The sequence below is a fragment of the Berghia stephanieae genome, chromosome 2, assembly GCF_034508935.2.
Source record: "Berghia stephanieae isolate SIO BIC M18660-M18661 chromosome 2, UCSD_Bste_1.3, whole genome shotgun sequence".
NCBI lineage: Eukaryota > Metazoa > Mollusca > Gastropoda > Nudibranchia > Aeolidiidae > Berghia > Berghia stephanieae.
This window is the reverse complement of record NC_088361.1, coordinates 49,169,995-49,187,472: the sequence shown is the minus strand read 5'-3', so window position 1 is coordinate 49,187,472 and position 17,478 is coordinate 49,169,995. Positions and strand designations below refer to the sequence as shown.

The 17,478-nt window shown below is 36.3% G+C and overlaps 1 protein-coding gene across 2 annotated transcripts in view; it reads left to right on the top strand.

Moving 5' to 3' along the window:
* Window positions 1–17,478, top strand: part of LOC144965072 (tRNA N6-adenosine threonylcarbamoyltransferase, mitochondrial-like) — a 52,577-nt gene that overhangs the window by 24,213 nt on the left and 10,886 nt on the right. Inside the window, exons 8-9 of one of the 2 annotated variants that reach the window (XR_013643967.1) lie at window positions 143–273; window positions 1,251–2,957. Coding sequence is in view for 1 of the 2 variants with exons in the window: in XM_078899972.1 (XP_078756098.1) it covers window positions 143–273 (131 nt within the window). In the remaining variant the exon portion in view is untranslated. The remainder of the gene's footprint in view (window positions 1–142; window positions 274–1,250; window positions 2,958–17,478) is intronic. The other variant, XM_078899972.1, reaches the window with a different exon arrangement.

Genomic DNA, 17,478 nt, shown 5'->3' with positions numbered 1-17,478 from the left:
CGGCTAGGTACTCATTTTACACCTGAGTAAGGCGAGAGAATGAGAGTAAAGAGTCTTTTCCAAGGACTCAACTATGCGCCGAGCGGCACACAATACCATTTTGAGGTGTTGGGTTACAAATGATTCCCTTTCTATCAACCAGGTGATGTCGGGTGGTGTTGCCAGTAACATGTACATCAGGACTTGTCTACAGAAGGTGTGCGGCATGTACGGCTATCGCCTGGTTTGTCCTCCTCAGCATTTGTGTACAGACAATGGAATAATGATTGCCTGGTGAGTTTACATTGTATGTTGAGTGGCGTTCCCGACCTCCCATAGTGGGCAGGGAGGTCACTTTCTGTGTGCTCTATACCCCTATATCTGTTTTCCAATTGCTTTTTGTCTTTGTCTTTGAATGAAATTACTTTGTTCTGTCCAAGTGATACTAGGCTGCTAGAAGCTGTGGACTGTAAAGAGTAATAAACAAAAATGAATAGAACAGCTTCAAAAGAGAACAAAATACCAAACACGGAACGTTTCGGGCTCAAAACCCTTCATCAGCCAACAACAAAAACAATAAAGACATAAATACATTACTTAATTCAGGATAGAATGTTTGGTATTTTGTTCTTTTTTGAAGCTGTTATATTAAGTTTTGTTTATTGGTTCTGTCCATTCCCTTGCTGGAGTCCTTGGCCGAGAGGGAAACTGTCAAATACATAGTGTTTGTTTTGTGTGTTTGGAAGATGATATTTTTTTGTCTTGTAAATTATCTTTCTGTACGCACTGTATAAATTTATATTATAAATTTATATATGTATATATATCAGGTGGTCACAAAAAAAAAATGGGCCACTGTTTACTTCATTCTTTTGCAAAAAGTTTTAAAGATATCTTTTCCAAATATTCACTAATAGAACTATTCTTTGTTAGTAGAATTGCAAAATATCAAAATAATTTGATCAGCTGTTTTTGAAAAATATAAAATCCTGTAACACCACCAAAAATTTTTGATATCGGCGAAAAGATGACACAAATTATTGTGGCATTCGCGCATTGTAATTCTTTAAAGAAGACCCTTGTTGCTATGCCTGGGAAACTCTATGCACATCGTTACATCTATCAAAATATGAGTGTGCTACATAGACGATTTCTTATGCAATGTAGAGCTGCCAACTATATGCCAAAAATGTGTATTTATAAGCTTTTAAAAATCAAATCACACGTTTATGCTTTTTTGATCCATATTATGCCTTTTTGTCATCATCTAGGTTATGTGAATGATTAAAGCATTTTTTTCTTTGTCCGGAATCTTGTCTCACTTAAAACGGAAGAAAGCTGCATTTTCATCATCCACTTCCAGCTTATCTTGTTTTCTGAGGAAGCCTAAACCAGAGGTGTTATTCAGGCAGAAGTAGTAAAAAATGACCTTAATGTGACACGAGGGCTGTGAAACCCTTAAAAACAACAAACAAAGATTACATTATGTGCATTAACTCTTTTAGTTTAATTGTCTGAACTGTACGGCCAAGGATGTCCTCGTTTTAATGACAAGTGGCTGCAGAGTGAAGTCAGTCTTGTAATCCGATCCAATTCAATCCAATCCTTACTGTTGTAGTTTCAATACTGAAGATAAATGCAACATTTCTGTATCACAATAATAATGTCCGCTCCCTTGACAAAAATGTTTTGTAATTGATAAGTACATTTTTTGTAACTGTCAGAATGTCTCAAATTGTGAGGGAGGGAATTCTATTCCTGTATTTTACTTGGGGAAAAGGACTGAATGAAAGAACTATATAATAGTGGAAACGATGCAAAAACTCTACAGAATTACTATGAACCAAATTAGAAATACAGTCCAAGCTGGTTTATTAGGACTGCTCAGTTGCTAAAGATCTACGAAATTACTATGAACCAAATTAGAAATACAGTCCAAGCTGGTTTATTGGGACTGCTCAGTTGCTAAAGCTCTACGAAATTACTATGAACCAAATTAGAAATACAGTCTAAGTCTAAGCTGGTTTATTGTGACTGCATCGTTTCCCAACATATCGTCCCAATTAACTGGCATCCCGATTAAGCAGTGGCCATGAAATCGAGCAAGTATTTTTTAGATTTACCATAGTCCCCTCTGCATTTATCTAGACTTGTGACTGGCAATACTACTTATAATGAAAGAACTATTGGCTGCATTCAACTTCATTTTGTGTTTTTTGTTTTTGTTTTGTTTATTCTTCAATTTTCTCCCCTCTGCTTTTATCCAGACTTGTGGCTGGCAATACAACTTCTAATGAAAGATGTATTGGTTGCGTTCAATCTTTTTTTTGTTTGTTTGTTTGTTTTTTGTTTATTTTTTTGTTTTGGTTTGTTTTGTTTATTTTTCATTTACTTTTCAAGCCATAGTAATCAGGGAGACTTGTTTAGCGTCTATTTTGGGTTACTTCAGCAGCCACTTAATTGCTAATATAATCCACAAACTTTGACAGGGGGCTTAGAGTTCTTTCTAGGACAAATCTTCGCAACAGCTTCACCATTTGTCATTTTTCTGATGAAGACATTGGTGGGGTGTCCTCTTCATCACCACTTTTGTGCTCTTCAATTTTCTGTGTTTTTTTTTTCTTTTTGTATGTTCAATTAACTCTTCGTCTGTGAAGGCACCAGAGCACTGGAGATTGTTATTGTAATCCACTTGTGAAATCAGCTCATCCTCCGTCATCTGAGTTTGAAAGCAGAACGTCGTGAAAAGTGTTGATTGTCTGGGCATTTCTAGCGTGGCTACTCAGTGAAAATTTAGCTTTACAACTGTCTGTTATTTGAACGTTTTGCCATGCACCGTGGCCATTGACCCATGACCAGAAAGTGATGATGTCAAGGGATTACAGATAAATTCTATTGTTTTCACCTCTGTGATGACTACGGCGAACAGTTCAACCACACACCCGTTTGGCTGTCGTTGACACTAACAGGGGATACAGGTAAATAAATTCTATTGTTCACACTTCTGTGATGAACAGTTCGACCACTCACTTGGTTGACAGTCCTGTTAGACTAATTTGCATTTATGAACCAGTTCTACTTCTAGGGCTCCTTCCGAAGGGTATGGGATACCCATCACTACTTTCTGCGCCTGACCTGGACATCCACTTGCTCCTGGTTTGTTCTTGATTTACATTTCTTGATGATCCAAATGAACAGACACAAAATGGCGTGCCCCCCCCCCCCCCTTGAATCTGACCTTGGGGGGGGGGGGGGGGGGGGGGTCATCCAGAGGTCAAGCTAGGTGAAAATAATAATATGATCATTTAATTATCTCAATACTGAACCCCCATAGGATCTGATAACTTGCGGATCAATTTTTAAAAAAGAAAGACAACTTTAGGAACAGCGTGGCTCAGCGGCACGGTCTTTGCTTCGTACCCGAAAAGTACCGAGTTTGATTACCCGCCGCTGCGCTGTGTGGCCTTGAGCAAGTCACCTCGCCTCAATTTGCGCCACTGCTCTGCGGCTGATGCCTGGGTTATTCCTAGTCTTCCCTTGGAATAGACCCTAGAGACAAATTTCCCCCATGGGATGAATAAAGTGAATTTTATATTATTTATTTATTATTTTATAAGGGTTTAAATTACAAGCGAACAATGCAGACAATGTTGCCCATTATATTATATGGCCGATGAGTTACACACTCAATCAAGTTACTAATACAGCCAATTACACCAAAGACCATCATAAATCTGTCAAACTTAAAAAACTTAAGCTTTTATATAGCGCAATATCCACTAAACGTGCTCAAAGCGCTTTACATGGGGTCGCTGACCAACAGCAGCACATAACATGCAGAACGTGACATGACGCTGACGCATAATAGGGCGATATTACAATTTTTTCCAACAAAGATAACACTGTTAACGGTCAGGTATTCATTTTACACCCCAGTACGGTGAGAGAATGTGAGTAAATAAAAAGCCTTTTACAATGACTCAACTATGCGCCGAGCGAGGCTCGAACCCAGGACCTTGCGATCCGAAAGCGAGTGTCATACCACAAGAACACATAGAGTTACACTCAATCAAGTTACTATTACTGCCAATTGGACAAAAGTAAAGGCCATCATGAATCTATACAAAAGACAAAAAGGTTGAAAGATAATTATGTCATCAGAGAATGTTGTCAAAACGGATGAAGCATAAATTACGTGTGAAAGAGAAAAAAAAAGAATAACTGACCCGTCCAATTACTGAAACAATGAAACAGTCTTCATGTTTACTTCCGGTTTTCAGCAGAGATACATTGTATTTAGTTTTAACCATTTCATGACCTTACACGGAAGAGATAAGCGGAATTGCCCTTCATAAAAATTTATGCTGACTCAAGGTAGATTTAATTGATAATTCCTTGTCAAAATGTCAAAAACTAAGATTTGTTTTCTTTTTTCTTTTTTCAAATAACAAAATATATTCCAAAAGTATTTTATATTAAACACACACACACACACACAAAATAACAACAGCAAAAAAATAACGATCATATCCCCCCCCCCCCACACCCACCCCCTCCAGCAAAATATACCAAACAAACCCACATACACACACATGTGCGCACACACACACATACACACACAGACACACATACACACATCCACAACGAACAACAACACTAACACCACCACCACCACTAACAAGAATAACAACAACAAGAGAAATATGAACTACACCACTTCCACCACCACGAACAGCACCACCTCCACCAGCAACCAAAAAAGAAAAAAACAAACAAACAATTAAAAAAACCAACAACCTGAATTCAATCAGTGTATAATTTATCATCACTGGTGTCACCAATATCAGATTTCATACCCCCCATCACATACACACACCTAGCGTCCTATTGTGTTGTCTCAGGTCTTGATAGTACATATCAAAGTGGAATGGTATGTTTATTATTCATGTCAGGACAGAGCTGTTACATTCACACCCCGGTTCCAGTCACCATTTTCATTTCTTTTTCGATTTACTGGGTGAGGTTCCTGACCTCCCGTAGTGGGCATGGAGGCACTTACTGTGTCTCCTTCCCCACTGTATCTGCTTTCCAACTTGCTTTCTGTCTTTGTCTTGGAATGAGATTACTTGGTTTCGTCCTGACCCTGACAGGACATCCTTGGCTGTGAGGGAAACTGTCGAATTATAGTTTTGGGAGATGATATTTTCCTTGTAAACCATCGCTATGTTATGTATTGCATTTTTTTAAAACGAGCATATGATTTGTAAACATTTGAGGGTATTCCTCTTAGTGTAAACCTGTGCTTGTGTCAGGACGAGACTTTTAGGTGATCTCAAACCATGAGCAATGATAGTGTGCGCTTGGAATCTACATTTATTTGTTCCCTTTTTGTGCCATTTCCATTTGTCTTACTTTTCTTGTGCGCTTTTAATTGTAAATCTATAACTTTTTTACTGTCCTATTTTCTTCCTTTTTACTGGCGCTGAAATGATCTAAATGTGTCGCAAGCGTCGTAAAACCCTTAAAAACAAAAAACAAACACTTTTTTCGATTTATTATTTATTTATTTATTATTTATTTATTATTTATTTATTTATTTATGTATGTATTTATTTTTTTATTTATTAGATTTGTTTATTTATTAATTATTTATTTTATTATTAAAATTTATTTTTAGTATTACGTCTTGTTATTTCTGGACCCTTGACATACAGACAGGTTGTACGGCTATGTGGTCTAGTGGTATGACACTCGCTTTCGGATCGGAAGGCCCTGGGTTCAAGGCTCGCTCGACGCATTGTTGAGTCCTTGGAGAAGGCTCTTTACTCACATTATCTCACCGAACTCAGTTGTAAAATGAGTACCTGGCCGTTAACAGCGTTGTCTTTGTCCGAAAAAAAGTTGTCTTGTCTCGTCCTACATGTTAAATCTTGCTGTTGGCCAGAGACCCCTTGTAAAGCGAGTGCTTTGAGCACGTTTAGTGGATATTGCGCTATATAAAAGCTCCATTTTTTTCTTTCTTTTTTTTTTTCTTTTCGATGCTGAACATGATAATTATAATGCTTCATGTCAACTTGTTCTATTCCTGAATCTATCATTGTACATAAGAATACGTTTTGATAAGCTATAATAATAATAATATTATATTATATTATAATATGCGAGGGCATTGGGGAGGGGGGGTGAATGATACTATTTATGATCTCCTGCGTTTGAAATTACAAACGCTTCCCAACGCGCGCTCTGAGTGGGGTGGTCTTTTTTCCTGACCTCCCGCCCGTGGGTTTTGCGGTTATTGCGGTATTACACTCGTCTTCCGTCCCGTCCTGTAGGTCCTGGGTTCAAGTCCTTGGAAAAAGGCTCTGTTACTTACGCGCTTTCATCGTGCTGGGTTGTAAAATTATGTGTACCTGGCCGGTTGCAGCGTTTTGTTTTGTCAAATATTTTGTTTGTGCTGTGATACTGCCTTAAAGGCTTCATGTCATGTCCTATAATGTGTTAAAGGTTCCTGTTGGCTAAGGACCCCTTGCAAAGCGCTTTGAGCACGTTTAGTGGATATCGCGCAATCTTTAAAAAGCAAACAAAACAACTACAAAACTTGAACTTTTGTATTGTGCTTTATCCACTAAATGTGTTCAAAGCGCTTTACTAGGGGTCCTTTACCAACAGCAACACGTAACATATTATAGAACGGGACATGACGCCTGTTTGGCGATATTGCAATTATTTTTTCCGACAAAGACAACGCTGTTAACGACCAGTTACTCATTTTACACCTGAGTACGGTGAGAGAATGTGAGTAAGAGCCTTTTCCGGGGACTCAACTATGCGCCGAGCGAGCGAGGTTCGAACCCAGGACTATCCGATCTGAAAGCGAGTGTCGTACCACTAGACCACATAACCCCACAATCTAAATGTAATGTTAATATTTCTCTGCGGTGTATCTAGATTTTTAAGTAATGTATTCATGTTTTTTTTTCTGTTGTTGGCCGAAGAAGGATTTTGAGCTCGAAACTTTCCGTTTTTGGTATTTTGTTCTTTCTTTTTTCTTTTTGTTTTGTTTTGTTTTGTTTTGTTTTGGAAGCTATTATATTCATTTTTGTTTATTCCTTTTTTTACAGCCCACAGCTTCTAGTGGCTTAGTATTACTTTGAAATGTAATTATTACTCACGTTTTCTTTTCTTAACATTATAAGGTGTCTCTTTGAGCGCATGCGCCTGTGATAAAGTATTGAATTTCAGATTTGACCTTATCTCCACTAGGTTTCAATATCAGATGTGACGTAATGTATTCCACGAAACAAACAAAACAAAATTGTGCTTGAGCTTTTATACAGCGCAATATCCACTAAACGTGCTCAAAGCGCTTTACAAGGGTTCCTTGGCCAACAGTAACACTTAACATATTATAAGACGAAACATGGCATCGCGATAATATTACATTTTGTTATCCGATAGAGACAACGCTGTTAACGGCCAGGTACTCATTTCACACCTGAGTCCGGTGACAGAATGTGAGTAATAGCGCCTAACAGGCGTCATGTCTTGTTCCCATTGTTACGTGTTGCTGTATGCAAGGGATCCTTTGTAAAGCACTTTGAGCACGTTGAGTGGATATTGAGGTATATAAAAGCTTAATTATTTTTTTTGGAGCCTTTTTCAAGGATTCAACTATATATCGCGTTAACACGGAGAACGTGACATGACGCCTGTTAGACGATATTACAAAAAAAATATTTCCGAATGAGACAACGCTGTCAACGGCCAGACAACTCATTTTACACATGTGTTCCTGTTTACACCTATGCGCCAAGCGAGGCTCGAACCCGGGACCTTCTGATCCGAAAGCGAGTGTCATACCACTAGACAACATCGCCGCACAACTACTTTATACTCTAATCCTGTTCATGTCGTGACAAGGACACAACCATTCGAAATTGGACAAGGACATATCATTCGAAATTGGACAAGGACACAACCATTCGAAATTGGACAAGGACATATCATTCGAAATTGGACCAGACACAACCATTCGAAATTGGACAAGGACATATCCATTCGAATTTGGACAAGGACATATCCATTCGAATTTGGACAAGGACATATCCATTCGAATTTGGACAAGGACATATCCATATAAATTTGGACAAGGGCATATCCATTCGAATTTGGACAAGGACATATCCATATGAATTTGGACAAGGACATATCCATTTGAAATTGGTCAAGGACACAACCATTCGAAATTGGACAAGGACATATCATTCGAAATTGGTCAAGGATACAACCATTCGAAATTGTACAAGGACATATCCATATGAATTTGGACACGGACATATCCATTCGAATTTGGACAAGGACATATCCATTCGAATTTGGACAAGGACATATCCATATGAATTTGGACAAGGACATATCCATTTGAAATTGGACAAGGACATATCCATATGAATTTGGACAAGGACATATCCATTCGAATTTGGACAAAGACATATCCATCCGAAACTGGACAAGGACATATCCATAGGAAATTTGATTATTGATAATCTAAAGTATGTAGAAAATGTAATGATGAGAGAAAAAATAATATTAATACATTTAAAAAATAAAACCAACAAACAATATTAGTCAAAGGGGTGTGTGTGTGTGCGTGTGTGTGTGTGTGTGTGTGTGTGTGTGTGTGCAGGGGTAATAATGAAAACGATCAACAAAGTTGTAATCCTTCAGAGCTACGAGGTCCCTACTTGGAGAATGGAATTTATCCCGGTTTCTATGGCGTGAAACGGACGATAGAAAATAAAATTTCTTGAGCAGTTATATAGATCAATACCCACTAAAAAACGTGCTTAATTAAAGCGACAGCAATTGCTTGCTACCCTTTGGATAGGACGCGAGCAAGATTAATACCTAGTCAAAAAATTTTATAAATCAAAAAAAATCCCTTTATTCATCCCATAGGGGAAATTTGTTTCTAGGTTCTATTTCAAGGGAAGACTGGAATAACCCAGGCGCCAGCCGCAATGCAGCGCCGCAAATTGAGCTAGGACGGGGTGACATGCTCGAGGCCACACAACGCAGCGGCAGGTGATCGAACTCGGGTCCTTTCGGGTACGAAACAAAGACCGTACCGCTGGGCCTCGCTACCCATTTTTAAAAATGCAAAATTAGGGAGCAGGCGCTGATGTAAGATAAAGATCTGAAAAAGTGTGTTTGAAACAGTACCAGGCAAAGCAAGAAGAAAAAAAAATAATACCCACAAAGAAACAGTCTGCCTCTTCTGGGGATCGAACTTCAGACTTCCTGATTACCGTATTTACAATCGAGGTAGGCTGATTTTGTTGAGAGTTATTTCCTTGTTTTTATTTTTTTTTCTGCTTCCTGGCTCTTGTTTCATGCGCACTTTTTCAGATCTTAAAGAAAAAAAGAAAAAACAAACAAACAAAACAAAACAAAACAAATAAATAAGCAAGCAAAAACAACAACAAACAAAACAAAAACAAATACAAAAAAAAATAATTAAAAAATTGAGCTTTTATAAGGCGAGACTGGAACCAACCCCTCGGGGTCTGAGTGCGGTGGGCACTTGTAGGTACGAGAGTGCTCGATAATGTTGGTTAGAGCTAATATAAAATATAAATGGAGTCACTCACTTAATTATGGCCGAAACACATGTTTCTGTGGCCTTCCCACGTCGTCAGTCAGCATATTATGTCCGTAGTATGATTTTATTCCATTCGGGGGTTCGATGTTGATTTTCTTGAATCCTTACTTTCGTTATGTTGTTGATTTAGCGGTGATTAGTGTTGTAGTTTGCTCCCATTGCGTGTATGATTGTGTGTGTGTGTGTGTGTGTGTTGTGTTTGGTGTATACGTGTGTGTGTTTGATGTGTTGTGGAATGTGGTTGCGTGGGGAAGGGGGAGGGGAGGGGGTGTTGGATAGGGATAGGTGATAGTTCTAATAATAGTTGTAAAAATGGTGATGATAATGATAATACTAAAAAAAAAAAAAATTATGGGAGTGTTAATTATAGTAATGATAATAATAATAATAATAATAATAATAATAATAATAATAATAATAATAATAATAATAATAATAATAATAATAATAATAATAATAATAATAATAATAATAATAATAATAATAATAATGATGATGATGATGATGATAATGATTATTATAATATTAATTATAACAATTATAAAAATAATAAAAATAATAATAATAATAATAATAATAATAATAATAATAATAATAATAATAATAATAATAATAATAATAATAATAATAATAATAATAATAATAATAATAGTAACAATAATAATGATGATGGTGATGATGATGATAGTAGTAATAATAATGATAATAACAATAATAATAATAATAATAATAATATTAATAATGATAATAATATTAATAATAATAATAGTAATAGTAATGATAATAATTATAATTGGGCCTGGAAGGGGGGGGGGGGGGGGGGGGTATTTAACCTTTTGTGTTTTGAGCTTGAATTTATTAGAGTGTCTGCACATTATCATTAGTTCTGATCTTTTGTTTAAGGTTTTTGTTTCTGTGGTTGTGTAATGACATTTCCAGTTTCTCTGTCAGGCACAGGTTGCACCTAATGGCCGAAACACATGTTTCACCTACCCCTACCCCCAACCCCACCGTAATAATGGGCAGGGTGGGCAAATACCAGCCTGTTTTTTCAAGTTATAAGCTGTATTACCAGGTCCGAAATAATCAAATCTAAATTAGATAATTTCAAAAGTTACTACTTAAACTTGATACTTCGTACTGAAATCAATTTGTGTGTATTTTTGATAGATTGCGAATGACCATGCACCCCGTAATGCATAAACCAGGATACGCTCCTGTTCTTTTTATCACCCCCCCCCCCCCCCCTCCCCAACCACTCCACTCCGCCCACATCGTCATCTCATCGTCACGTCGCCTGACGGTGAACTAACTCCGATTTTTGCTGTCTGGCCTCTCTAGTACTAGGTCGGGCTAATTCAAATGAGCCCACCTTAATAACCAGTGAACACTGAATAGAGCTTTTGGCAAACTAACTTTTTCTTATTTATTGCCTTACTTGTGCTGGTACCATTGATGTAATGACTTTGGGAAGGTTCCAGTATTGAATTAAATTTATTAACTTACTAATATTATATCAATTTAGTATTAATTTGTGTTGTTTTTATATATTTGTTTATCCATTTAAATTATTTATTTTTTTTTCTCGTTTTCTTTAAGTACTTCTCAAAACTCATTTACTTAAATTGTTTTCTTATTTGTTTTTATATATATATATATATATATATATATATATATATATATATATATATATATATATAATATATATATATATATAATATATATATATATATATATATATATGACCGGATCATCTTTGCCCAACCACTGTAAATAGGCTATCTCAAGGAAAAAAAACGGAAGTGCCTGAAGCGGGGCTCGAACCCGAGACCTTCCGGGTCACAGTGCAATGCCTTTACCACTCGGCCACTTCGCCCCTATAATCATGATATCCAATACGCGCACTCTGTGGGGTCAACTATCATGCCGTAAAGCCTTTGTTCCACGAATAGTTTTTGGATCTTATATAGCGGGTGGTTGGATGGGAGCATCACCCTTGAATCATATACCTATGATGTTCGCATGGGTGTACGATCCGATAGTGATGTCGTTTCTTCTTCTCTTTACTAGCCTATCCTGCTTCTTTGGTTTGTGATTGTATTTTTGACAGGGATATTTTTTTTCCTGTAAATCCTCTGCCTGTTTGTTCTTGGTTATTTATAATTTAGCTTATGATATCTTTAGGTTATGATTTTGATTGACATTTGTACTATTTTTGTTAGATTGCTTGTTTTTTTGTTTCAGCGGTCTCTCATATAACCTCAATTGTGTTGGAAGAGACCTAAAGCAACAAACAAACAAACAAACAAAAGATCTTTTTATAGATCAATGCCAATGGATAAATCACCACTCATTGGATGGAATGTTAAATTACAATTACATGCTTTCATGCCTGATATGCTATTTGGAATGAATACTACTATAATATATTATGGGTAACCCTCTAGGACAAGAGACTATCGACTATATTATATATTTTAATCTAACTAGTAAAAAGCCCGCAATTTCGCGGGGAAAGAACTATTTTCATTCGATATTGCCAGAATCATTTTCTTGATTAGCTTGATTACGATTAGATGCACATTTTAATCGATGTGCTTGTCGTCGCTGCCATGCTTTATTCGGCATGATTTTACGAGTAGTTTATCAGTCAGTAGACATCAATATCAATAAATCGCGTCTTTACTACGCTTTACTTGGGAGTGCTTTGTACAACCTTCAATACTTCACAAATTAAAATGGCGGCCGAGAATCAAAACAATGGTCGAATTAGGAAATTTTAAACTTTCACAAATCTGTCAAGGTTTGTTCTAGAGTTTTTAAAACGCTTTTATATGATGACAAATTGAATAAATAAACGCCTGACAAAAGATCAACGGTGAAAATACAAATTGAATGAATACTGGGGATGTAGGAGCTTTAGGAATGTCTCCCCTTTACTTAACTTATGTGAGGTCAAATGAAAATCTGAAGCGGACGCGATAAAAATCAAGTCCCCGAATCTGTCTACTTTTGGTTTGTTCGGGCTAGAAGCTAGACAGAACCAATTGACAGTTTGCCGAAACGTTTAATTAAATATTTCCCAGGGCAATAATTATCACATCGATGGCATAAAAACGACAGTAATATCAGCAGTAATATTAGTTGATGTTGTTAATCGGTGAAACTTGTTTAAATTTTCTGTAAATCCGAATACCGGTATGTGATCAAGTGAATTATATCACTATGAATGCCACGATTTGCTGAAAAATGCCAATCTGACAGTTCCTAGCAAACACACCCCCCCCCCCCCCCCCCCCACCCCTTGCTAAGGAATTTCTCTACTTGATGGAAACACCCCCCCCCCCCCTTTTTTTTTTCTTCTTCCACGCAACCACATTCCAAAAGACACATACACACACAAATATACACCACACACACACACACACACACACACACACGCACACATCAACATACACGCAATGAGAACACACTACATAACAACACTGATCACCGCTAAATCACCACAACGGAAGTAAGGACTCTACTGGGCATATAGAGTTGAGGGTGTGGTCATGAGTGTGTTAGTGTCTTCGGTAAATTTTTTATGATATCTGTTTGACTTAACGAACTTTCAAACTGACTTTAAATTTTAAAAGGAAATCAAGTTATCTGTTTATCTATCTGTAAAAAATACATTTCTATTTTTCAAATCTTTCAGTAGAGTTGTGCGCCCTATCAATTTTTTTATTGACTCAAATAAGCACAATGTTCTCCACAATGCTATATTTTTTAAAGAAAGGATTACAATTGTTGACGGTGAATATCGAAAATGACACCTTATTATTGTTATAACTATTCACCCTAACACCTACGAATAATAATAGACACTTAGATAACCACGCCTCTCGGACAGTCATCATTATGTAAACAACGACAGTGATTGGTAAGCATAGCAAACTACACAGGTTTTGCTGTCGATGATAAGTGTCTTTGTAAAATAACCACTCCTCTACCGCTCTATCAATAGATAGAATGAAGTTGACGTCACTCCTGTCTTTGTTATTGTTTTTTTGCCATCCGCGTTTATGAGTAATTCTCACTAAACTGTATTATCCAGACTATAAAAGTTCATGGTTACACAGAGTTTTGTGTCTTGGTCTGTTATACTTCCGGATGGCAATGTTTTGAGCTTCTTAGCCAAGCGCATACTATCTATAGAAGCAACACAGAAAACTATGGGTAAGTTTAAACTTTTATAATCCGATCGAGAAAATCGTGTGATAACTAGTCATCCAATTGGCGATATAAAAACAATAACAATGATCAGAGAGAGGTCAATTGGATTCAGTAGTCTGATGTCACGCTGCCAGGCAACGGCGACCATCTTGGTTCTAAACAAAGAAAATCATTACTTTTTATTCTTCAAACTGGCTAGAACTTTTCATATGCCTTATGACCAGAATGTGTAAAAGTCAAACCATGATCACATTTGTGTGTTTTTTTTTCCTCTGGATACGCTTTTATGCTCGCCGGAGAAATATTTCACAGGGCGTCCGCCATTGTTCCGATAGTTTAGAGCCAGTGTTGCTAAGTTACCATGCGTCATTAGGAAGGAAGTGACGTTACGACTATTGAATCCTATTTCATTCACGTCATTGATTTTTATCAACAACCAACCATGTTTTTTCGAGCACGTATGAAAGTGTGTCACAAATTCCATGTTTTGATTGGTCAAAAATCTACTGGTTAATACGATACTCATTTAATAATAAATCACATTTTGAAATTGTGAACACTGACAAATTTTAAAATATTCAGGATATACAGAATAAAAGAGGAAAGAAAGGTGGAAGGAAATAAAAACAGAAACAATGAGATACCAAAGAAAAATCAAATAATTTAAATTCTACTAATAAAAACAATGACGGAAGGCAACGGAAAACCACTGTCACTAACACACTTTCCCAGGACATCAGCTGTCCTGAACACATTGAACGTTTCAAACTGGTGCGAAATGAAACACTCACATTGGCCACGTGGAATAGACGTAATTTAAACCATTTAGGCAAGTTTGAAAACGTTATTCAAGAAATGAAAAAGTTCCAAATGATCGTCCTTGGTATCTCAGAAACGAAGTGGAAAGGAGGAGTAGTTAAAGAAGATGATTTTGTATTGTATTATGCAGGTGGAAAACATCATGAGAAAGGAGTTGGAATGCTTTTAGACAAATCAACATCATAGCGCTATTTTGAGCATGTTGCAATCCCAGGAAGAGTTATTTTGATAAAGTTGAAAGGAAACCATTTAACGAAATATTATTGAAATATACGCCCCAACCTCAGAGTGACGAAAACACAATTGAGACATTTTATCATGATGTGGAATAGACATCAAAACAATGTCAATCCAATGAAATTCGTTTAATAATTGGTGATTTCAATGCTAAGGTTGGTATCGAGAGAGTTTAAAATATCGTTTTCCCCCACGGACTAGGTACCAAAATAAAAGAGGGGAAAGACTTGTCGACTGGTGCAGATCGGAAAACCTTACCATTGTCAAATACGTGGTTTAAAAATCACAACAGAAAGAAGTGGACATGGATAAGCCCAGGTGGTCTTTATAAAAATCAGTAGACTTTATTCTGGTCCAACCTCGATTCAAATATATCGTACGCAACACAACAACTACGGGTATTACATATATATTTCTTAACATTTAGTTTAAGGGTGATTCTATCACCCGTTGACTCATTTAGTTATTTTTAGAATACCTACTATGGCATAATGACCTTGGCTTTGGGAATCGCCATCTGACTACCCTGTTGCCAGATTCATTAGCTCGCACCTACAGTCTACAGACTTTATTACCGGGCCGATTTTTATCGTTGATAGCTAAAAAGATTCGTCTCGATCGATGTTAATTTCGACAATGCAGTAGTATAGATAGTATGAAGTTGACGTCATTCGGGCCTTTGATATTGCTTCTTGCCATCCGCTTTTATGAGTAATTCTCACTAAACTGTATTAACCTGACTATAAACGTTCAAGGTTACACAGAGTTTTGTGTGTTGGTCCTTTATACTTCCGGATGGCAATGTTGTGAGTTTCTTAGCCAAGCGCATACTATCTATAAGAAATGAAATTGAAGAATGTCTGTTCGTTTTAGCCTTAACATCCCTGCAAATATTGCGGATTCTCCACTCCTATTAAATAAAGAAATATGGTTCAATGCAATGGTTTGTCTTTTGATAGTCTACTCCAGTCAGAGTGAGAGTCACTCCTGGAAATTTTACAGGTTTCCAAAATGGGAAATAGACAAAAAGTTCTTCTTCTTCTTCTTCTTCTTCTTCTTCTTCTTCTTCTTCTTCTTATTATTATTATTATTATTATTATTATTATTATTATTATTATTATTATTATTATTATTATTATTATTATTATTATTATTATTATTATTATTATTATATTACAATTATTATTATTATTATTATTATTATTATTATTATCATTATTATTATCATTATTATTATTATATTATTATTATTATTATTATTATTATTATTGTTATTATTGTTATTATTATTATTATTATTATTATTATTATTATTATTATTATTATTATTATTATTATTATTTTATTATTATTATTATTATTATTATTATTATTATTCATCAACGTCATCATCATCATTACTAGTGGAGAACCCGCAATATTTACGGAGAGATAAATGCCACTACGAACAGGCACTCCTCGTAGATCGAGATTAGTCTTTTAGGCCATCAACGATCAAAATCGATCTGGTAATAAAGTCTGGAGGTACGCACAAATGAATCTGGCAACACGAGCGACCAAATGGCGATTTCCAACGTCAAATGACCAATCATTACATGTACCTACCATCATTAAAGTCTGCCGTACTCTTGAAAAACACATTTAGAAATTTGGCCAGATAACTCGTCCTTCAAAGATCGATCGATTGAAATGATCCTTGTCTTAGCAAAAACTTTCAAACCTGGGACTTCGTGATTGTAAGGGTAAGCTGGATGGAAAGAAGAAGGAATAAAAGCATACTTGAAGAACTGGGGGTCATGTCAGAACTACTAAATGTCATCAAAAGAAGGAAAACTCAGTTTTTTTCGGTCACATAATAATAATATGCCGAAACCGATGCAGCTTAATGAATGATGGAGTACAGAGGAAAATGGGGGGGGGGGGGGGGGGGGGGGGGTGGGGGGGGGGGGAGGAAGGGGAAAGGTCCAGTTATATATTATATATATATATATATATATATAATATATATATATATATATATATATATATATAATATATATATATATATATATAAATGTAAACAGGCTGCTTCATTTATGACAGCCCAGGGATCAAACTGAAACAAAACAACAACAAAAAAGATGCCCCCCTGCACACCTAACGTCTGTATACCGCTAAGGGTAAACTGTTTTGCTCATCAATATCAAACATATCACTCCGATCTTAGAACTTGAATACATATTTGAACTCAGCAGGTCCAAATTAACAATGTCCGCGCGAACACGCCTCGATTTAATGCTTTTTAACAACATTACTTTTTATTTAGTTTTAAGATCGGAGTAAGTGGTATTTTTGATATTGATGGGCTAAACGGTTTACCGTTACCGGTATACCGGCCGGTAGAACGTTAGGTGTGTAGGGGGCATTATTGTTATGTTAGATATTTCGAAAACTGTTAACACTTTTCACTATGCAGGTCATTTTGAGCACTTTTTGCAATGTGACCAATGCCCTCGAGCATATGGATCGGTAATATAGATCATCCCCATTGTGTCCAATGACAAAATATTTTCTACCTCTGTTAT